General features: G+C 36.6%; 1 protein-coding gene across 2 annotated transcripts; it reads right to left on the bottom strand.

The window, feature by feature from the left end:
- Positions 1-1464: 1464 nt before the first annotated feature.
- dmrt1 (doublesex and mab-3 related transcription factor 1) lies at positions 1465-20883 on the bottom strand. Of its 2 annotated transcripts, none has more exons than XM_060883807.1 (5): positions 20552-20883; positions 19801-19978; positions 17344-17501; positions 12330-12504; positions 1465-1765 (listed from the first exon to the last, which is right to left on the bottom strand). In XM_060883807.1, exons 1-5 carry the CDS (start codon positions 20771-20773, stop codon positions 1617-1619), a joined length of 882 nt encoding a protein of 293 aa, XP_060739790.1. In that variant the 5' UTR covers positions 20774-20883; the 3' UTR covers positions 1465-1616. The 2 variants fall into 2 exon arrangements, with proteins under 2 accessions (XP_060739790.1, XP_060739791.1); XM_060883808.1 differs by having other exon boundaries at positions 12330-12501.
- Between the last annotated feature and the right edge of the window lie 2926 nt (positions 20884-23809).

Genomic DNA, 23809 nt, shown 5'->3' with positions numbered 1-23809 from the left:
CACATTCTTCTCACTAAAACCACTGGGGGATGAAATTAAGAGTTAAGTGTGTTTAATAAAAAAAGGATAAAAAAAACCAAGCTGGTCAGGTTATTGATTATAGCAGATGGGGCAAAATAGAATAAATGCTTTCAGCGTCTTGGGCAAAGAAAATACAAGTAATTTTCTTTTTTGGCTTTATGTGGTGCACTGTATTCACAAGCGGTGTAAAAATCAGTCATCAATAACAGTTTCTATTTTCCCAGGGCACACAGCTGCATAAACACCACAGCACTTTAAATGAGCTTTCTTGCTGTTTTATTAAGACATAACAATAACTGCCGCTTTTGTAACATGGCATTTGAAATTAATCTCCATAACAGTCAGTCACAGTAACACAGTGTAGAGGCTAAAGCAATAGAACCAGTTTGTGGTACAGCTCACAACTCAGTGTTGCAATAATTAAGGAAGTAAATCTTAACATGAACAAATTGTCTAAAATGGTAACACCTCCACTCTTCATAATAGTAGAAATAAATGAGTGATTCAGTCTTCTTGCTTTATTATTAAGAAAATAAAATACAAATAAAATAAAATACACACAAATGACTTGCTTGTGTAATACAACTTGCCTTATTTAACTGGAAGATATTTCATTTTCTGGAGTATAAAAATGATATAGTACAAAATATTTTGCCGGATAATATATATTTTCTTTAAACTGTGTCTAAGTTAATGGCAGAGATCTATTTGCAACAGATATATGTACTTATGTTTTGTTTTGTGTTTTTTTTGGGTTTTTTTATTATTATGTCAAAATGTATAAAAATTATTGCCCTGATCTGAGGCTGTGTAGAGTATATTTGTTAATTAAGGCAAGTTATCACACATTATTCAGGGATATTTTCAAGGGCAAACAGTACAACTCTGGGGTGTGCAAAGGAAGGGCAGAAGCACTCATATACAGCTTATAAACTAAAGTGTGTTAAAGCACCTCTCACAATTCAAGGAGGTAGATAGTGATGCAAATCATCCAAATTTAAATGATGCCCTTTTGCTGGTGGCCATAAATAAACAACGCACTGTTTGTAGTGAGATTGAAGCATAATTCATTAGTATTCCTTCCTGCATACTAACCCATAACTGCATCCCCTGTTGTCTGGATGAAAGGTGCTAAAAATGATCTGAGACTGAATATCATAGCATCGGGAGAAACTCATTTGCTTTACAATAATGGTAAATGTGGTGGAAACATTTGTATTTATTAAAGCAATAATAACAGTTATAAAGCTGACATGTACCGCAGATTGCAGTTTCACATGCAAACATTGAATGAACTTTTTCTAGGGAAAAAATGATCTTTTTGTTTGTGTAATGATCAGACACACATTTTAAAAGGTCTTCTGTTTACTAAAACTCTTTAACTGTCTTGTGATTTCAAAAAAGCAGAAGGCATCTAAATGATTATGAAGCTATTGGGTGAAATCGAACTGAAACAAATTATAATGAAAATCTAAACTTGATGGTCACAACTTATTTAGCATATAATGCTGATCTTGTGAGAGAGAAAAAACATGGCCTTAATACCCTAGTGCCATGAGATAAGTCAAGTGCAGCTGGTATATTCTCTGAGACTTTTACTTGGCAGCTCCCTCTATGATGGAGTCCACAGTAAATGCTCCAGAGTCAGAGTTGGGCTCACATTCTGCCTTGTTCTCAGCACTCCCCATAGGGCTGATGGGCATGCAGGCTAAGCTGGTGTCAGGAACGCCATCATCAGAGAAAGCTGCAAAGCACAGAGGCTCAAACATGTGAACAATGCAGCAAAACTACTATTATTTCCAAATACATGTATGGCATTTGGCAGATGCCCATATCCAGAGTGATGTAAAAAGTGCTTTGTCTGTGAATATATTGATACTGATTGATATTCACAGTGAATATAAGTGAATATATTGATACTGATTCACTGATCTACAATCTAAAACTCTGTTGGGAGGTAATACAGCAAGAAAGGCACACAGATAAACAATTAAAAAAATAATAAAACAAGTGCTAGTTTATGTATTTCAGGAAAAGGTAAGTCTTTAACTGGCCTTTGTCAGCCAGTGACTTGGCTGTTCTCACATTTATGGGAATTTCATACCACCACCTAGGTGCTAGAACAGAGATGAGTCTTGATGCAGACCTACCTTGTACCCTGAAAAAGGTTGGGACTAGTCAAGCAGTGCTAGAGGATCTGAGGGAGTGTGGTGCAGTGCAGGGAGTGATAAGAGCTTTGATGTAAGAGACTGCTGGTCTAAATTTGTAGGACCCTTATATTTTGAAGAAAATAAGATGATTTGCCAAGAGGAATGAGTCAACAAAAACTCTGAGACAAACTACTAATATTAGAAAAATACACTATGTGTGGAATTTTGAAATGAACATACAGTACGTACTGAAAGTATTATACACACACACACACATACACACACACACACATACACATATATATATACACACATATATATACTTATATATTATATATACTTATTATATTAAATTTGTATCTAACATTTAGAACACTTAATATATATTAATAACAAAAACAAAAGTGTTTGCATATTTATTTTTCCTTACTGTAAAATCTGCAAAAACTGCCCAAATGCCTTGTGGATTACATACTAATGTGAGAAATTGGTGAGTGAAAACATTTTTACAGCCTCAGCTTTGAAAGTCAGTGTACATGCAATCTGTCAGCTTTTTGCAATTATAATAGTGACAGCACTCAACATTACAACAAAGTAGACAAAGTGCTCGCAAACATAAATCACGCAGGCAGAGGTGAGTTCAAGCCCCTTGGGCAGAACCATTGAACTTGATGTCATATTGAGTGCTGGGCATGCACAGTATAGACAGATGTAGAACAAGCAGTGCTGGATAAGCAATATATCAACTGAATTTAGCTTTCTTTAACACTCTCTCAACAAAACACTAGCAGGAAAATAATGGAAATTTTACTGGTAAGAAAATTAATAAGAATATAACTGTTAAATGTTATTTTTTCCAGTTGGTTATGTATTCAGTTTTATTGCACTCACAGTAATGACAAATTATCTGTGATGCTAATTTTAATTTGAAACACTGATAGCACACTCTATTAGAATAATCTACATTACTATAAACACATGGATCATGACTTGTGCACTGAGCCAGTTCAGTTCAGTACTTAACTAACTGCACATATAAAACTGATACTATAGTGTCTGTGCGGTCTATGGAAGTTACAATGCAAAAGGGATTACATAAATCTAATTCAGCTGACGTTCGTAACTCACAAGAGACAATATAAAGTTCATCTCAATGCCACTCTTGCCTTTATTCTCCTCCTTCTACCCAGTGCTCTGCTCTGCCATGGAGGTAATTAAGGAGCACTGGTGAAAAAAGGAGCAATTTTTCTCCTCATTAACCTTCTGATTGGTTTCAGGCTTCAGGACTCGGCATGCTGTCTGCAGTTTGTCACCCATTCCAAACCAACCAATCGTTAATACTAATGTTTGTGTAGCTAAACTGCAGAGATGCTCCGTGAACAGCAATAACATGGTGTGAGAGAGATAAGGGATTTGGAATTAGTGGCTGTGTTAATTCTAAAGGAGTTCATCAGGGGGAAAAAAACTATGGTGTAATTAAAGGCAAAAGCATTTGAGGGTGACTGGTAGGTCATTTGTATAAAAGGTAAATAACAGACTGGGGCTTGCGTGGCATGCAGACATGTTCTGTGTCACAGCTTTGTTCTGTATAATCATCACCTAATTGCCACTTAATCCAGATGAATGTGGAGCCTATCAAATGTTTTACAATACTTTTAATGTTCTTAAATGATGAAGCAGTTAAACAATGTTCAAAAAACGTAATATATATAGGGATGTCTGAGTTAAGAGTGAAATACTGTAACCTTAAGAAAAGCAAATAATTCCTGTTCTAAATCTGATATCATGCATTTCATACAGAGGCATTGGTATGGTATACAGGGTTACAAAAAATGTTGAAGCCGAGATTTGGCAGGAACTCAAGTTTGTTTAAATACTTGTACATGTCTGTCATGCGTAGAACAGTACTGAAACAAGAGAAGATTTACCCTTCTCTCTGTTCAGAAAGAACGTATTCTCTTCCGTGAACTTTTGCCCTATTCACCTCTGTTCAACTGAATATCTTATATTTCCAAACTATTAACCAGTCTTTGTGTGTTTTAACAAAAGGAAGTCTTTTTTTTTTTGAAGCCCAGGAAAAGGGGAGGGGAGAAGGTGAATGGAGCTCAATCATTTCTGGCAGTCGGAACAAAAAGTGAACAAAAGCCCAGATGTGAGAGAAGATGGTAATTTAGGCCTGATCTATTGTGGATAAGGCTTTTCTGCCAGAGCTCATATACTACCTGCACAGGGCCATGAGGGTGCCTAATCCCTCCACTTAGATAAACACAGATATACATACTCTGCTATGTACTTACATATAAGGCCTGTATAATACTGAGCTGTAAATAAAGAAGCAATGAAATAAACACTAAATAAATAATAGACAAAAAATATAAATGCAAGTATTTTAAAAAACAATATAGCTAGACTAACATAATCTACTGTTTCAAACAATAATTAAATCTTAGTTATGCACTTTGCAAAGCTATCCTCTAGGGCGGCAAGGAAGATATAAGGGCAACAAGAGATGGAGGTCTGTCTTATTGAGAGACATGCGCATCACTCTCCATCATTAGAGCTTTGGCAGGACTTTATGAAGCAGAAAATTCAGTGGAGACTTAAACCTTAAACAAACTCTGACTCCTCAAACCAGTCAATAGCGGCAACAGAGACATTCTCACAGACTAAGCTTTTACTGCTTATGGACCAAACAAATCAGAAACAGTACCCTGAAAACAAAACCAATAAGAGACTAATACATTTGCACTCTATGTAAATTCTAAAACAAATCATCATAAAATGTCTCTGATAACTGAAGGCAAAATACAATTCTTAAAGAGGACCAAGCAGTTTTCACTATATTTTCATGACTACCTATTGGAACCAACACCTCCAATGACCATTATTGGACTATTAGAGAATAGCATGAGTGGCCAGTAGTGTCTGACAGAAGGCATCAAGTGAGGGTCAGAGGCTAATTAAACACATAAGCACCTCCAGTCCCACATTGTTAACCAATCTGTCCCCAGCCGGAGAGTGTCATTGAGAGAATTGACAGGCCCTCCTCCATGCTAAATCACTGGCACTCAGCCAGCTTCCACAAAATGACCTGTCCATCTCTGGACACATGCTCTGATCTGTCGAAACATTATGGATATACTATAATGACCTGAGACATGCAATCAATGCTTTGAGGGATTTCTTGTCATTCTGTTAAAATAGGTGAAAATAATTGTGATGTGGAATTAGAGATGTGAAAATAAAAATAGCATCATGGGGTAGAGCACAGACTAAACTCCCAAGGGTGAAATACGTGTGTCATTACATTCAGATTGGGATCTTAATGTCAGAAAGTCAGACAGAGAATTGATCAAAACCATACAAAAGAAGCTTTTCATAGCCACACTAACATTGCAATGGTTTAAAATTAAACACAAATCTACCTTTTCGAAGCTTATAACTTCCTCGGCTCTTATCCCTTACTCACTTTTTGTGCTATGATATCATAGGGCACAATCACTGGTCAATGTTGGGCTTAACTATAAACATTAAGAAAATATTAAACCCACTTGGATGCGTTTTTTAAACATTTGCATGAAACAGCCATTCCAGCTTGGTTTATCAAGAAAGGAGTAATCTCAAATTTTCTCCATTTCCATTGATATCTAGTTATATTGGCAGGTCTCTACTTTAGTATCTACTTTAGTATCTACTCTTTTCAATATGTCTGTGTCCCAGTGGCTCAACCATTCTGAGCACTGGACAGTGGCAATGGCTGGTGAGGAACATAAAGCAATGCTCCTTACACATTTAATCTCTCCAATGCCTCAGGCAAGTCTTAATGGTGATGTTCTACAACACATTACAACAGTGCTTGAGACCAGAGCAGACAATTACACTGGTATTTAACCAATCCATAGAGAGAGAAAAGACAAAGCATTTAGCATCAGCAAGAGAGAGGGCAAGACAGCATGAAATGGAGGAGTCACTGTGTGCCTAAAGCTTTTAGACAGCAAACTGTAGTTAGACTCCAGTCATGGATTTCACCTCCAGGCCCATTCTAACAAAAGAGTGTCATTTGGGGTTTGATGTGTATATTTTGTATCCATAAAATGCTACATTTAACTATAGTAAATTAACTCCACATACAAGTCAACAGAAATCATTATTAATCATAAGGAAAAACATGCATACCAGGGTTTCCCGCAGCACTAAGCGGCCCGCCTAAGCTGGGAAACCCTACTGCCTTAACCAGGTCATCCAAGAAAAAAAAAAAATCCGCTGCACAAAAGGCCGTCAAGTGCATCTCGGAGAATAGTTTCGCACTGCGAGCGGGCACGCGCACCACACGGCCGAAATCAGAGAAAAACGTGGTCCGTCACTGTCTGGAGGATAACTAGCCAGTTGATAAAACGCGTGTTCGTGACTTATGAGTGGACTTTATGAGTGGATTATTTAAGCCTGTTATTGTATTAGTAATATAACCCTACCGCCTTAACTAACAAATTTTCTGCAGGAAACCCTGCATACCATATTCAGCTTCTAAGTTGGATGAACTAGAACACAATATACTTTGTACAATGTACTTTAATATAACCAAAAAAGGGACTAAATCTGAAATGTGGTGTTCAAAAATCATGGGTGTGATGGTCAGGTGTCAACAAACTAGTGTTAATTTCGTCAGAAGAGACGAAATATGTTCGTCAACAACATATATGTTCAAATGAACAAATATGTACGTTTTTTTTTTCATGACTAAGATGAGACGATGACAAGACTGCACCACTGTCCAAAAACGCTGACTAAGACTAAATTAACAGACATTATTGATGATAAAAAAATACGAGACGAAAATGTTTTGTATGAAATAAAAACTAAGATAAAATCTCTCTTCATTTTCATCTACAATTGTCTCTGCTTTTTCATCAGCTGTTACGCCTTTAAAATATTCAGAACGAGTTCGCGGCTTTGCGCTGTTTAGTGTGTGCGTAGAAACAATTCGTCCACACGCCGCTCAAAAAAAAAAAATCCTGAGCGCAAGTCCACCGTCTAGGCATGCTTTTTGTGTTAAATTATAACGTTATTTCCTGTCGCTGCGCAGGCTCTTTTATTGTACATGACAGCTTATGTCCCGATGACCGGTCTTTGCATTACGATTAAAAGCAGTATCAATAAAGTAAAAAATGTGATGTGCAGTCAAGTTCGAGTGTATGCACTGTTTAAACGAGTGTTCTCAACTTCTCATACTTTTGTGATTCACGGACTGTAAATAGGTTGTATTTTAGGCCCAAAGTAAAGTAGGCCTATTCTTTTCAGTTTTTCTGAGTACTGTATATTTATTTTATTTCTGATTTGAACAGAAACATGAGACACAAGGCAACCAAAACAGTTCTAAAAACCTTTGTAACTTAAATTGTCAGTCGGAGTCTGTTGGGCCCCAGCTTTTGAATTGTGTTGGTTAAAATAAAATACTCTTCAGAACAGGTCAATCATTTGTGAATGTGTCTCCTAAATCAGAAATTGAAAACCAGACACGTTTAACATTTGCATTCAACAAAAATCATTCAACAAGTGTATTTTGTCAGGTAATTATGACATTAAACCAATGTTTGAGATATGTGAAACATATTTTTTTTTACTGAAATGTTTATCAGTAATAATCACAGTAATAACGTGTTATTTTAAAAAAGACTACAATTTTTTGACTAAAACTAGACTAAAATTAAAAGACTTTTAGTCGACTAAAACTTGACTAAGAGACCTTGAGTTTTCTTTTGACTAAAATTAGACTAAAACGACGAGACTTTTAGTCGACTAAAACTTGACTAACAAAAAAGATATGTGAATGACTAAATATAACTAAAACTAACAAGGACATTTGGCACAAGACTAAGACTAAGACTAAATTAAAAATAGGTGACGAAATTAACACTACAACAAACTACTGTCCACATTGTATATATCATGTTTGGACCAGAAGTGTAATATGTTGGCAAATAGAATCATGTGCTTCAATAATTTTCCTGCTTGAAAACCAAATGACAGAATATGGATGACAGCATATAAGATATCATAACTCAGCAACACAAGCACTTCCATTGTTAATATCCACTCATCTAGACACCAAAATTATCTAACTAACTTAGGAAAATAAGGGATGTAAATAAATTTAACAAATATATCTAACAGTGCACTAACTTCTGTTTGGTGCTAATGTAAACATGAAAAATGCCACAGAGCTGCCAGTGAGATGGCTGTTATCCTTGCAGGAATAATCAGACTAAAAAAACACAGCTAATTAAACATTAAAGTATACATATAAAATATACATAACAGACTGTCAATTTACAGGAAAAAAATTCTAGTTAACTGCTCTGCTAGGTGTGATGTCAATCGAATAGATTAGTCATGTTGACAAAAGAAGTATGGCTTCTATGTTACATGAGACGTTACACCTCTTCCTGTTGAATTATTTCACACTTCACAGCATTTAGAGAAAGTTTTCATTGTTGAAATAATCTGAAAGAGTGAATAGGGCCTTTGATTATTGTGAAACTGTCTTTTTCCAGAAATGTAGTTTGTATGTACTTGATCTAAAAGTACTTATTTTGTCACAACCTGTGTTTTTGTTGGTTCCCATGTAATTTGAGTTGAGACTACACTGAAACTTTAGGTAATTCATTATATTAAGCATTTAAATAATGTGTTGGTCCACTGTACATTTTTAAAATAATGTTTTTTTTTGATAAGATGAGTAATCAAAAATACTGATCTTGTATTAAACTTGTAATGCCAAACGGGAAAATGGGAAAACGGCGAAGGCAACTACTTAGCAATGGGAAATATTGTTAAGTACATCTTTTAACACTGAGGTCAACTCACTTACATTTTAGTTCTAAATGATCTGTGAAGAACAGCTGGTTCTTCGGCCACATCAACTGTGAGGGATGATCTGAGAGAATAACAATTTTCTAATTTTTGTAATCAATATCACACTTTATTATATTTCTTTGTTAAAGTGGAGATTTGGTAAACATTATAAGCTTATTTTAAAATTTGAAATGACTAAACAAAATAGCTTTTATTCAGCATTTCTTCAAGCAAATGATATGAATACAAATATCAAATTCCTTGCACAGAAAGGAGTCTTACTTTAACAAGTGCAAATGTGAATAATAATGAGATGCATCCATTACTCTTGTGGCTTAGAGACACAGCACAAAGAACAGTAAGATCAATAAATATCCATAGCCTTGAAAAGCTTTACACGTTCTATTACTAGAAAATAAAACTTGAGATTCAAATGTATTGAATTTGTAAAGTTGACAAAACTACTAAAACCCAAATAAATGACAGCTAAAACTTAAAGATTTACTTTCTGAATTTGCTTACTACATGATATACTAACTGGTGTCCTTATTTTTAGAACTGCTTAAGACATTATTCCCTTCCTACATGAAACTTTTAGCAATATTCAACAACAACAAAAACAAGAAAGAAAGTAAATGGTTAAACCTGTCTCGTATAACACTAAAATTCCAATATAACTCACAGGGAGCACATCATCTCAGAGCATGACGGGGCAGGAGGATGGGTTAGGAGAGAGATGTGGGGTGGATGTAAGCCAACCCCAGGCGGGTGATGGAGTGTGGTGTCACTAGTGGCGTGGACGATTTACAGCAAAGCGCTGCTGACGAGCTCGCGGCAGTAAAGTGCGCACAGGGGCGTATTTCACAGCGAGCTGGCTTTTATGAAGAACACTTGGACGCCCCGGCAGGGCCGCCACTCGTGACGGATGGAGAAAGACGCATGACAAGCTTCATCATTGTTTGTAAATCTTAACTGTTCCCGCTCACTAACCCCAGAGGCAATTTTCCCGAGACACCGGCAGACAGGGCTGCTCAGAAAGGACAGCATGGCATTCCTGAAGGTTATTTGGCCTCATATTTGGCCAACTGATTACTTCCCCCCACTCCACCCTCACCACACCACAGAGAAAGGGGGAAATAAATACACATTGTGCAGGGTGGGAGCACAGGAGGCACAGCAGGTGTATGGGGCACTCACAAGCCTTCTCATAGAAAGACATATGTCTACAAGAGCATTACATCTTAAGGTCCAAAGATCAGGCTGTTTCTGCAGTGTCAAAATGTAATTTGGAGAGGAACTGTTACTTATTTACACCATTTAAATCTTTTAAACAATGCTTGTGCAATGGCTCTGCTAGATTTTCTCTCTTCTCTCACCTTCAAAATGTTAATTGTTTAAATGATCAATTTAACAGGGCACATCTGGGCAACAAGATATACCTGTCATATGTTCCAATATTATTGATCATCTGACAACAGATGGGTGGATTCAAACAAAAGGTGCCATTTCCTTGTTGATTTACATACTGTATATAGATGTAAATATCAGGGAATAAAATCTGATCTATTGTCTCAAAACCATTTTTTGATCTCCAACTCAAATGTCTTCCATCTAATAAATACTGTATAGAATAAGAATAGACAGACTGACAGACAGACAGACAGATTGATAGATCAATAGATAGATAGACATAATGAACAGAACATAATCTCTGTGTCAGCTTGTGCAATAACTTGTGAACTGTGCTCAGGAATCTAATCTAAATAGCTAATCGAGCCTGGTTGTACTGCCTGTACCCTGTACTAATAATGATGATAGAAAGAATGTGAAATCTATGTGCACCACACTAGAACAGGCAGCAACTCTTTGCAGATAACAGCCTTTTTCTGGCCATGCCAGCCTGGCCATGCATGCAAGGTCATGGCCATGTCATTCCGAATAAGACCATCTAAACAGAGTAGCATTGGAGAAGACAAGCACAAAACGGCTTATTATTTTAATAATGCTCCTGTAATACTCATCGTCTGAGTCAATATAATCTCCTAAAAGGTGACTCAAAGTACCTCTGGACATTTCTAAAATCTAGTCAATCCAACGATGTTAAGTGTTTTTTTGGGAAACCTAAAAAGCCCAAGACAAAACTATTAATAGGGCATAGGACATCTCTTTACCTGTACTTTTTCTAAATACTACATTATCACGCAAACTAGAAATGTGGTAGTGTCAACCAGCTATTCTATGCTAGCTGTGAAGTTAATTTTTGTAAATTAGTAATTTGTCACAGGTTTCCGTATAAGCCTTGAAGTATACTATCATATTCTCTGTGGGTTTTTAACAATAGCCACACCTGTCAAATTATACCATGACAGCCAGAAGTGTATGCATTACTAACATTAGGAAGGTTATCTAGCTGGCTTCATGGATCTGGCATAAACAGGATCTGTGGCAAAAAATGACCAGATAACATGCCATTGCCTATGTGCATACTGGATGTGTAAAATGTATGATGATTTTCATAAGAAAATAAAAGATTTGCAATTAATTTTCATCTAAACACTAACCTATAATAGCCTGAATTTGTAAGGCAAATGGATTTAATCTTTATAGATCACTTTGTTGAGCACTGGAGTTATTACTACTGGTGCAAACAAGCCTCATATTATTTGTTTAATGCTAGTCACAGGAAACAGCCATCACTCCAGCAACTGGGTAGTTAATATCAATGTTTTGAGACCACCCAGACTGGAGTGCTTTTGTACTGTAATGGAGCGTAGGACACCCTGGAGTGAGAGTGCAGGGGGACAGGCACCCTCATGGGTAAGCAGCATGTAAAATTCATCAAGAACACAAACAGGTAAAGGCTTTCAAGAGATGAGGGAACATTGGGTCTATTAAAATACAAAAGATTGCAAGATGTTGATCAACATCACTTCCCAAGCATTTGTCCATAAATTGAGCAGCTCTGGGCAGTTCATCAGGCAGACATTTGTGTGCATTTATGATATGTGCAACAAGAAACTAAAGTATTAAAAAAGTGTGACTTCTGCACTTGTACATGCAGCTCATGTCACTTTAAATTCCAAGGCCTAAGAACAAATAGCTATAATAAAAGTTTTACTTTTGAATTTATTTATTTGTGTGAATTTTATGGTGCTCTTGACTTGCATAGTGAGCCTCCCTCAGATGTACTTTGTGCACGCTGTTGATAAACTCTGGATAAAACTTTATGGGCCTGTGAGTGGTATGGGCATGTGTGTATGTGAGAGAGAAAGGAGGAAGGGGTGGAAGAATGATGAAGACACTGACCTGCAGTTTTGGCCTCAGGGCAGATGTTATTGTCCTCCATGGTGAAAATGGGGGGCATGCAGGTAGAAGTGCCCAGGCCCTGACTAAGATAGGAAGCTGCAGAATAGTAGGAGTGCATACGGTATTGCTGGGACATGTTGTGGCTGGACAGGCGGCTATCTCCACTGGGCATCTGCTTCAAAGTGAAATGATTCACGTACAGACACAGACATACAAACACCCAACCACGTTGTAAGATTAATGGAACTGGAAATATGAAATATGAATGCAGTTATCTCCAAAATTATTCCACCTAAAATTTATTTTAGAATAAATCCATGTCAATGTACAGCAGCCCTAGTATTTCACATTAAAAATGCAAATGAAATATGCTCACTGAAACTGGGTTCTATGGTCAAATTGTGGTGGGTTCTGCATAAAAAAGAATGTATATATTTAAAAAAAACTAATCCTGGTTTTCAGTTATAGAAGAGGTTCTATGGCACTGTTTTCCTTTTCTCAACAGACCCTTGGATACTTGGTCAAGTACCAGTTACAAATTACCCAAATGCGTAGATCTTTCAGCATGACAGTGATCCTAAGCATACAATGAATTCCATGTAGAAATGTTTCAGTGATCTCAGCTGTTTACATGGCCACCAAAGTCTCCTGTGTTTAAGAGGACATATCACAAGAAAGGATTCTAGACCCTAGAGGATCTGGATTCTATACTACGATGTGATCTTATTGAACCTTTCTCTGTATTCTCAAATGCCTTCAAGACTCAATTCAATTGTACAATAAGACTCAGTACTGTTGTGATGGCAGAAGGAAACATAAAATACCAACATGATTAGGTGCCAATTATTGTGATGCATAGAGTTTAATTAAATATATGATTCATGTTTAAATATGTTCTGTTTACATTTTCTTAGAATTCAGATTTACCTCAAACTTCAGATTTACTTTAAAAATATTGATTCTAATACTCTGATACCTTCCAGCTAATTAACAACAAACATTATTTCAGCAAGATTGGCAATAATTTTGGTGCTCGTATGTATGTGTTTATACAAAGGGGATCAACTCAAATCACCTTAATGTTAAAAAAAATGCCATCTTGATCATAGTACATACAAAACAATGCAACACAAATTACAAATTCTGAAAACAAGCCTGCTATTTAAAACAAAGTTGTACATGTCTCATCATGAAATGAAAAACGCAAGATATAGTCTACAGCCCTTACGAGTCTCACCTGGCTTCTCAGACCTGATAAGTTATTCCCTCAAAATAAACAGCAACACCTCTCAGGTCAATTTTCTACCATCTTGTGAGAACTTTAAAATGAGCTGTCTAGTCAGCAACAAAGCAGCTTGAAGGGATTTTCAATTCTAGCTTTATGGAATTTGATTTCTGTCAGCCAGTAATATGTCACCATTTATTGTTCACCCCATCAATCCCAGACACCTTTATAAACTGTTATTTAATCTACACTGGGCTTCTCATATTGCCTATGACAAATACAACAAAAAAATGAACTGTATTTTTCTGGACATGCTCCACTGAAACATGCACTGCAAAACAGAAACACACATGGCTAAGCATTTGAAATCTGTCACAGCAAGAATTGAGGATGACTGTTTAAGGCACAGTTCGATTTCAATGCTCATATTAATCCAATTCAATTTTTTGCCAGACTAATTCGGCCTCATGGTCTTAAACTGCTCTCATTCATTAGTACTAGTATTGTATTTGACACCTCTCATACTCATGTACAAAGGTAATATGTTCAGTTTAAGCGCAAGACAAATCTTTCAAATATATAATGAATATTCATATCTCTCTACATCATATTCATGTAGGAATTTATCTGCGTATATATGGTAAAGTCCGACTTTCCCTTTCAACAGAAGGAAAGTTACAGTTGTGTATTAACGTGTGGGTGCAGTGCTACATTTAGTGTGAAAGCTTCAGTGCAGCACCCATTAATAGGGGCTGGCTCATCTCCCTTACCTCCCTCAGAGGGGTCTTATCTGGCACCATCAGCTATCTGGATCCTCTACGCCACCCTCATATTTTCATTCTCCACCTGCAGTGCAGCGCAGCCCTGCTTGCTTGAGATGGTAGAGGGCAGGAGATGGACGTGCTCAGATAAAGACAAGCTGGGGAGAATTTTCTTCATTCACTAACGTTTCCCCTACAGCAACGCTAAACTGATTTCTATCAACCTATCACCTAAGGATTGTAGACCATGGTAACGGATTAGATTTTTAAGGAAATGCATATTATTAAAAATGGATTTAATAAGATTTAGTAGAAGGATTTCAGAAAACTTAAATATGACTGTGCAGGCTGAATGCAACATACCCAAAGCTTTTGTCATGCTTGACAATAGCAAAAATTAAATGTCTCCAGCTGACTGGTAAAGCTGAATGCTAAAAACACCACATAACATAAGGTCTTGCAAAATTAAGGCTACTATCTTCAGCTTTAACACCTAAGAAACATCAGTTCTACCTAAGCAACATCAGCTCAGATCTGGTCTATCTTTGTTTACATTGCAACACACTGTGAAAATAAATCCTTGCAATCTAGCAGGTAGTGCCATTATGCATAATGAAATCAGCATTAAAGTATTCAAGCGTGCTGAAACACTATAGCAATATCATTAACCTTTGCAATTCAAATGGCACAAAGAAGTGTGACGAAAGCAGTGACCATGGTGCAGGATGTTGCTGTCAGGCACCCTATTGCACATACATAAAGAAATATGGCTCCATCAACAGCCCACATGGACATACCAGTCATTTTTAAGTCCCAGAAGAAATACTGGTTTAATTTATTTCACACATGGATAAATCATCCAGGATACAATGGTGATACTTTATAATATAAATCAGAGTAAATATACAGGATGATCTCCATACTACAATCATGTCACCATGTGAACAGTGCCTCGTATGTCAGAGGTTTCTTGGCTGATTGATAAAGGTTAATAAAAGTGTCTCAGGTTGATGGGATATCAAAGCTGAAGGACCACGACTTTGAGGATGTCCTCAATTTCAAATTGTCCGATTCAATATGAGTAAATGGAAACCTTTAACATTATGTAACACGATGGAACTCGTGCCTTAATTAGAAGCTAGACACCTTTAGCTTTTAGATCACTGTAACTGTCAGTGAATAAAAATAAACAGAATTCTTAGAAGAACCTAAGAACCTGCTCTTTATTTGTTGTACAATAGTTAAACAGTGATGGAAATAAACTGTCTTCAAACATTATATACATGGTTCAGAATCTTATTCAAATCTACGTCCATCTCACTACCTACATCAGAGGATCATATGCCATACCTTTACAGCCTATTCATATAAAACATAATAACATTATTACTCCACCAGCCTCGTCCTTGTGAAAAGACTCATCTTTGCTCTCTATCACAGAGCCTATTAAAAATAAAATCCAGTTTCACTAAAATCCCTGATTATCAGTTGCTGGCATTTTCATATATGTTAATTTGTGTTTTCAGAAATATTTTCTAATATAATTACCATGACAATACAATCACGTTCATAGGAGTGTTGCATGTTACACTACACTCTTGATAACACAAAATGCTCAACAAAGGAGTGTGGAACATCTGTCAATATATTATGACTGTATGGAAAAGCCTGGAAGAGACCTACAGTATGTGGTATAAAGCTAACACTTAATCAGAATGTGCCTCATTTGCCAAGTATGCTCATACATACAAGGGCATACATACAAAATATTAACATTACATGTGTGAAATGTGCTAACTTAGGGAGTGTATCCCTGCCTAACCCTGTCAGTAAAATTATTTGTATCGGACATATCTGATCTTTAAAGCAAGTAAGATATTTTTCTCCTGTTTGTAGCTTTTGCAGCTCTGGTCTAACTGACCAGAAAACCAAAGAAATATCAACTCCACCTCAAGCATTTAAAGATATGCATTAAAATCTTTTGCCAAACTGAGTAACTTAAGGTGGCAAATTCAGTGATGTTCATTGGAAAGGCATGGCTTGGATAAGGGTTAGGGAACTCCCAGTGGCAGCATTAGTTGCAGTTCCGACTGGGGGAAGCATGGTAAAGTAAACAATTTGTAAAAGAGACAGCGTGGCATGAAGACTACACACCTTCCTTGCTGTATTCAGCCACTGGCTCGGAACGGGAGGACAGGCACTATGCGTAAATGCTCACTGTGCCACCGAGCCAAGTTAGAACAGGCAGCTGGGTTCACTGACAGGAACCCGTATAAACAAGCGCTCTAACCCACTTAATCAGCTCATTACCACATTCTGCTGGACCACATAAGACACAGCTTAGGTGAGTGGGGAAATGAGTGTACCATGGTGGTCTACTTCATGGCTGTTGAGTTAATATGGAGCAATCCTTCCTGTTTGGAGTGGATTTTTAAGTGGGATTGGAAAACCAGACACAAAGTCATGTCAACACTACTGTTCTATTAACTAACCAATTCTATTCACTCACTCTGCATAAAATGTGCAGCCACTGTGTTTAATGGTAAACATATTCCCACCAATAACTCCCCAAATCTTATTTCATTTTACATGACTATAATAGTTCTAGCCTATTAATACTATGTAGAATGGTTATGGGTTCTGCAGCAATGATTACTATATAAAACTTACAATATATAAACATCATGTTGCTGCTGTTTTAACACTTATTATTTTGCAGGGGGTATCAGAATGGCTTAATTCAAACAGACTAAATGCTGCACATGCAATATACAATCTAGTTACTAATTTGTATTTTCCTTTTATGTTTCTTTTTTAATTACAGTCCTTTAATGTAACATCAATCCCTTTATAAAGTTACACTATAAAAACATTTTCAGATGAAAGATACATATTATGAGTAAGAAAGATACACCATCCTACAAGAATACTGTACAAGCAAAGGTATAGTTCATTTTTATATTTCTGAGAGTGTTCAGAATATGTATGAGATTTCTAATGTGTTATGTGACTGCATATGTGTTGTTACCTGGTACTGTTGATAATTGTAGAGATTGCTGTAGTACGCTGGGTATCGGGAAGGCTGATAAAAGTTGTAGTAGGAGGCATCCACCATCATGTCAGCAGAGCCCTCAGAGTGTCCCCTGCTGGCTGCAGTGGGGCTCTGCGACAATGAAGAGCGACTCCCTGAAACAACACATCTTACCCTTACAAAGCCATTCAAACCACTGTGAACTAAATTTAATGGTCATGAATAATTACACAACCTAAAAGCTCAGGTAATCAGAGTAAATTCAAAAGATTTTAAAAAATATATGTATTTCAAATTTTAATGCTAAATTCCATGCCATATTTGTCTTCTGTTTTACAAGCGATGAAGATCAGTGTTGTCATAGCTTATGGCCCCATCTGCTGGTGAAACCTACCAGTGGCCCTGCTATTAAACTACGCAAATGCTTCAATGCGTCATTACTGTCTTTTTATTATCTTTTCACCTCCCACATTATCTCATGTGCAGGTTTGGAATGTGCCGTCTATGCCCTGGTTTCAGAAGATGACCAGCAAGTGCCACTTTGCTCTCTATTGTCCCATGACAGCAGCACAGATCAAATTTAAGCAGCCTTGACCGGGCTGATATTTCCCTCCTAGCACAGTCCTATCAGACAAGCAGGAACAGCCTGTCTCTCTCCCACCCTTCTTGACTCTACATCTCTGGCCAGAGAGCCATCAAAATGATTGGCCAACATGCCAAGGCACAATCACTAGAATTAGAGATAGGCACATGTTCAGTGACGGAATGTTACAGGCACTGTTGCTCCTCCATTATCCCCTCCCTGTGTTTTCTGAAAACAAAGAGAGTACCTCACTGATTGTATTGTGTTCGAGTATGAATGGGTCACAAAAATGGAGAATGGAAAGATGGGAACAGACTGTCCATGGTCACGTTTCTACTTAAACCACCACAACACTCACTTACACAAACACACACACACACATTTTCTCGAGTCACAAGTTAAGTGGGTTAAAAGTGTCTTATGGTGCTGTGTGAGGGAGTGGAGTCTTTTTCATTTGACATTCCTCCTAAATTCAGTTTTGGTGAATTTGGTGTTTCCATATGTGCTCTACTTAGATTTGCTGAAATGTGCTATGAGATATTTAAGGGTCTTAGTTAACAATTATTAAGGTATGATTATTTATTTATTATCATTTAGATCTTGTCTCAGATCTTAATTCTTTATATTATTCCGATTTTGTCATATGAAAAAATAACAAGTAAAATAAGAAGTATACTTCTGTTTTATTCATAGTTCTAAGATTACCAATTTTTCAGCTGCACCACCCAAAACCTAGGATCAGTTTCTGTCTGATTCCAGCAAAAATAATGAGACATCAGGCATTAGTGAAAACATCAGATTCTGTAACAATTAGGTTTAAAAAACAATCTTATTCGTGCAGCAGAAAACTACAAATATAAAATAAAAAAGATAGATAAAGATTAAAATAAAGATTAAATATAAATTGAAATATAGTATTTATAAAATATTATTATTTATATATTATATAATAAACATTTATATAAAATATAAATATTCAAAATAAATGAAATATATTTTAAAGCATAGATGTTTTTAAACAAAGCAATATCAGTTAGTTATCAGTATCAGCACCAGCTGAAAAGCTTTCTTTCAAATGGTATCATGTCACCATTAATTTTAATTTATATCTCACAAAATGTAAATATGTACAAAAAAAGTACAACTTATTGACAACCAAGAGGCCAAGAGAAACACATTTATAATAATTTTCTGATCTCAAGCCTTGCCCTGACATTAATTACACAGCTCAGTCATAATTGTTTATTTTCTCTTTCAGATTAATTCTACTCTCTGTCCTGACAAAATATTTGATGATAAAACTGGTGTATACTGGTGGCAAAAAAAATCCAAGACTGATGATTTTATATTTATATAACCTGTATAAAAAAGTAAGCTCTTATCTAACAGCATTTGCTATTTTCTCTTTTGTGCTTCATATAATTTCAATTAGAAGTGCAAACTGGAGGACCAAAAACCAACAAAAAAAGGTTTGTTGATTTCTTTGGTATTTACATTTACATTTACATGATTTGGCAGACGCCCTTATCCAAAGCGACGTACAGAAGTGCTTAAGTCTCTGTCATTGTATACATTAACTCCGGTTCACTAGGTTACGTACTTAAGATACCATGAGACTAAAACTTTGTTCAACAAGGAAGGTATAACACACATACCTATGTTTTATAAACATACATGTTTGATGTTCGTGTGTGTATGTGTTATAAACATATGTGTTTGAGCATGCAGTTGTTTTGTTATCTCGTTATACAGCACTTAAATTACACATGCCTTTTAACTGGATATGCTTTAAACCAACAAGTGCATATCATTACTGTATGTTGGACTTCCTACCAACTCCATCTGGTTGAATTACAAGTAATTCGTCTCACCAGAAGCAGCGGGAGAAGAAGCAGATCCAGTGCTGGTGGATGAAGGTGATCTCGTTCCCACTGCAAAGCCATAATCACTTCCAGGCTCATTCTTCACCACAATGTCCGGATCCGACAGGTTGACTGGAGTGCAGATGCCCATCTCCTCCTCCTGAGCCTGCTGACGCCTGAGGGCCACCTGAAGAAAAACACAGAATATAGTGATTAGTTTATTTTTTTAACTCAAGATATATTATTGGTCTCAATAAATGTTTAGTCACATGTTACACTTGCGTCCTGACTAAAAAACTGAACTTTATCCATGATGTGTTTATTTCTGCTCCAATACACAATACACCCTTCTGCTATACAACAGCTAAAAATCCTACAGTCTTTAACACTGTAGCTAAACACTGTATCCTGAAAGTAAACAACGTACTTAGTTACTTAAACTATCCGTTACTTTAGTTTAACGAGCTAACAGAGGTATTAAAAAGAAGTCTGAAAGTGTTTTTTAAAGGGATACAATTCGATACGTTAATATATAAATACATTGTTTGGCTAAAGTGACCGTTAAAAACTAGCAATTTCGAGAGAAAAAAAAACACTAACAAACGAGAAAACAAGTAGTAATTTTGTTTTTGTTTGCTTTTAAATACATATATACACAAAAATGTATAAATAAATAAACAAAAAAGAGCCAAAGTGTTGATTATACAGCATTAACGGACGTTTTGAGGTGAGTGAAGGATAGCTAGCTTAACTTAGCTACCTGAGCCGCCATGACGCGCTGGCGCTCCGCTATCAGTTTGCACTTCTGGCACTGACAATCCCGCCAGTTACAGAAGCGCTTGTGGCCCTTCAGAGGCGAGACGAAGCCGTGGTTCCTGCAGCGGGAGCATTTCGGCATTCGTGGCTGTTTTTTGCCCCCTTCACCCCTCATAGGTGAGGCGCCGTGTGAAAACGGCTGCTTGCTTTGCTCGTCGTCGCTCATCTCTACAGCCTCGTGCTGCTGCTTCGATGCCAGTCCGTTTTGGCGCGAGTCATCTCAACATTCCAGCGCGCGCGTGGGAGAGCAGGACCTAGCGGCCTTCCCACAGCTTGTATTGGTGGACACGTTATTTAATGGCGAAAAAAAATATTAAAATGCTTGTGCTAATGTGTCACAGGCTTCTAATGTGCAAGTGCACTGTTAAAAACCAAACATCTAATGAAAAAAAATGTTCACACACATGATGCATCTTTATAATTAACACAGGGCTGTCAAGTTTAGAAGACAGGAAGAGTGACATTTCTAACCCCAAGCACCCCACCCCCTAACAACCCCAAACACCCCCCACCACCACCAAAAAAACACCAGGATCACTGACCACATTTTAACCAATTACAAAGTATTTTTATGCAATTTATTTGTGTGTGTGTGTGTGTGTGTGTGTGTGTGTGTGTGTGTGTGTGTGAGAGAGAGAGACAGAGAGAGAGATTATGACTGGTGTTGTTTATTGTAAGTGTTTGTTGCCCTTTTGAACTCCTTTATCATTTGTAACATTGCTCCCATTTAAAACAGTTCGGTTCAAGCCCAGCCATTTTTAGGGTCATGATTGAGGACAATGTCCCGTCCAGAGACAAGCTGTTTCGTGTTGAGGTTTTGTTCAAACTGACCATCGAAAATACCCTCTCTAATGAATGTTTGTTTTTTTTTCATTGGTTGTTGCGTTAAATCTTACCCATATACAATAGTGCTATTTTCTGTTTGGCTATTGTGTAGCCTCTTTTTTTGATTGTCTGATAAGTGTCAGGCTCGACTAAGAACTCCAGGGGAAACGCGGGTCCACAGAGACATTTTGGTGAGTAAGTGCTCATTTTGGTGAGCAAGTGAGTAAATTAGCATTCTGGACCTGGAAATGCGTGACTGTCACGCTCAATGCGTGACACTTGACAGCCCTGTTAACACGTGATCTTCACTTGGATCCAGGTTTTGTCTTTTAGTTCAATTCTGAATAGACGTCTTTCACTGATTGACTATTTTTCCCATTGTATAGATGTATTCATTAATGTATTAGTGGGATTTGAAACCATGTTTTATCTCTATCTATAGTAAGAGTGATACAGCAGAGCTTTAGTCTGTTCAGCTCTTTTATCAGTACTGGGCTCAGAAATAAGGTTCCTAAGCTTTTACATTTGTGCAAAATACCTCCGTCGGTACCGTAACCTCACAGAGAGCCGAGTCCCTGCTGTAACAGAACAACTGAGTAAATTAGCATTCTGGACCTGGAACTTTCCACTATATTGGCTTTGGATTTCTCTTTAACGGCAATGAATATCACTGTACATCAGTCGTGCGTCAGAATCTTGAGTTAGAAAACCAGACCACTACTTTTTTGTAGTTTGGAGATTGCCATTTGCCAAGGAGATTCCCTGTTATACTCCACCATGACTCTACAAACTAGAACCCCATGTGTTATCAGCACTACAGACAACCACTGAATTTCACAGGAAAAACAGTAAAGCACAATCCAACAAATTAGCATGGGAAGTTATTCAAAGTGTTTTACAATGGAGGTTTCCATATATTTTAGAAAATAAGTGCAAAATTGCAGTATTCGAAAGTAGATGTATTCAGCTGATGGAATCAGATCGGCTCATGCAGACGTACTCTAAAATCTTGTCGCATTAAGAAATAATCTTTGGAAAATGGGGATACTGTGCATCATCTTCAGTAAAAAAATGGACCTTGAGGACCTGAAGCATAACCCAGAAACACTGAGCACAAAAAGCAAGAATACTATGGTCTGTAAATGTGGACAGATTTTCAGAAGTTTTTTTTGTTTGCTTGTTTTTACAAAACAAAACAAACAGATTGCAATCAGCACAATTGGCCCAAAAAATAAAAAAATAAGTAAATAAACAAAAAAGCCAAAAAGTGTCATCTGTCAAAAAGACATGATCCCAATCATCGTTCTAATGACCCTCTCAACTGTTCACGTATTTATTTTTTATGGAAAGTTCTTTAGTTTTCCTTTTGTGCTGAGTGACAAAACGTTTATTCATATGTCCAATTTATGTTGGTTATTTAAAAAAAATGTTGGTCTTTCCCATGTAGATTGGATGCTTCAAAGCTACACAAATGAACTACATTCTGGACCTGAGTGAAACTCAGAATTCAGTATACAGTATACATATATATATAATTGTAGTAACAAAACTTAGACATTAATACACATGTTATAGTGGACATTTTTAAGCAGCCTGTATTTATATGATTTGGAACGCATGACTCTTACATAAATTTCAATAAAAAATACGCGACAACACTTTTTTTTTGCAAGTTTCCCTTGCATCTCTAAAATGTGCCTTGCTGGATTTGTTGGTGAGAGCCAATAGTGGCACAAAACCCCATATCCATTTCCATTTGGGCTACTTTTCAAAGCCCCATAATTTAAACTTGGTGATGTGATTGTTATCAGCCCTAATAATCTTTGATGTTTTAAGCAAGTGTGTTATCCTATTCACAGCTGGATGATAAAATTCTAAGTGCATGTCCAAATGATAATGATGCTTTCTAATTAAATTTAAACCCCTGGAGTGGAAGTCAAATCCACTAGAGGGAGGCACTATCTCAGTTCTGCACAATGAATCGTATCCACTACCTTCATTTTGAAATGAAAAATCAAGCTCATGCCATTTTTAGAGAATTTTATTACATGGAATAATGATACAAATTTTAGCCGAATTTCAGAGAAAAGTACCATAAAGTCTGATAGAATTTTATTTAACAAAAAAGGACTCAAACCTATGATAACCACATATTGTAAACATTTACATACCATGAAAATACATTTATATTTAATAAAAGCTTTAATTGATAAATATATAACTTCATGTCTTGTTAGAATGTGATAGTAAATCGGTAAATACTGTGATTATTAAATAAAAATGTCATGTATAAAAGTAAAGACTATGTTCAATCTAGATATTTACGGCAACATTTAAAATATTGTCTAATTTTTATAGCCCTGCCTGTCTCACTATT

The sequence above is a fragment of the Tachysurus vachellii genome, chromosome 12 (genome assembly GCF_030014155.1).
Source record: "Tachysurus vachellii isolate PV-2020 chromosome 12, HZAU_Pvac_v1, whole genome shotgun sequence".
NCBI lineage: Eukaryota > Metazoa > Chordata > Actinopteri > Siluriformes > Bagridae > Tachysurus > Tachysurus vachellii.
Note: the sequence above shows the minus strand (reverse complement) of the source record. Positions and strands in the feature narration are given on the sequence as shown.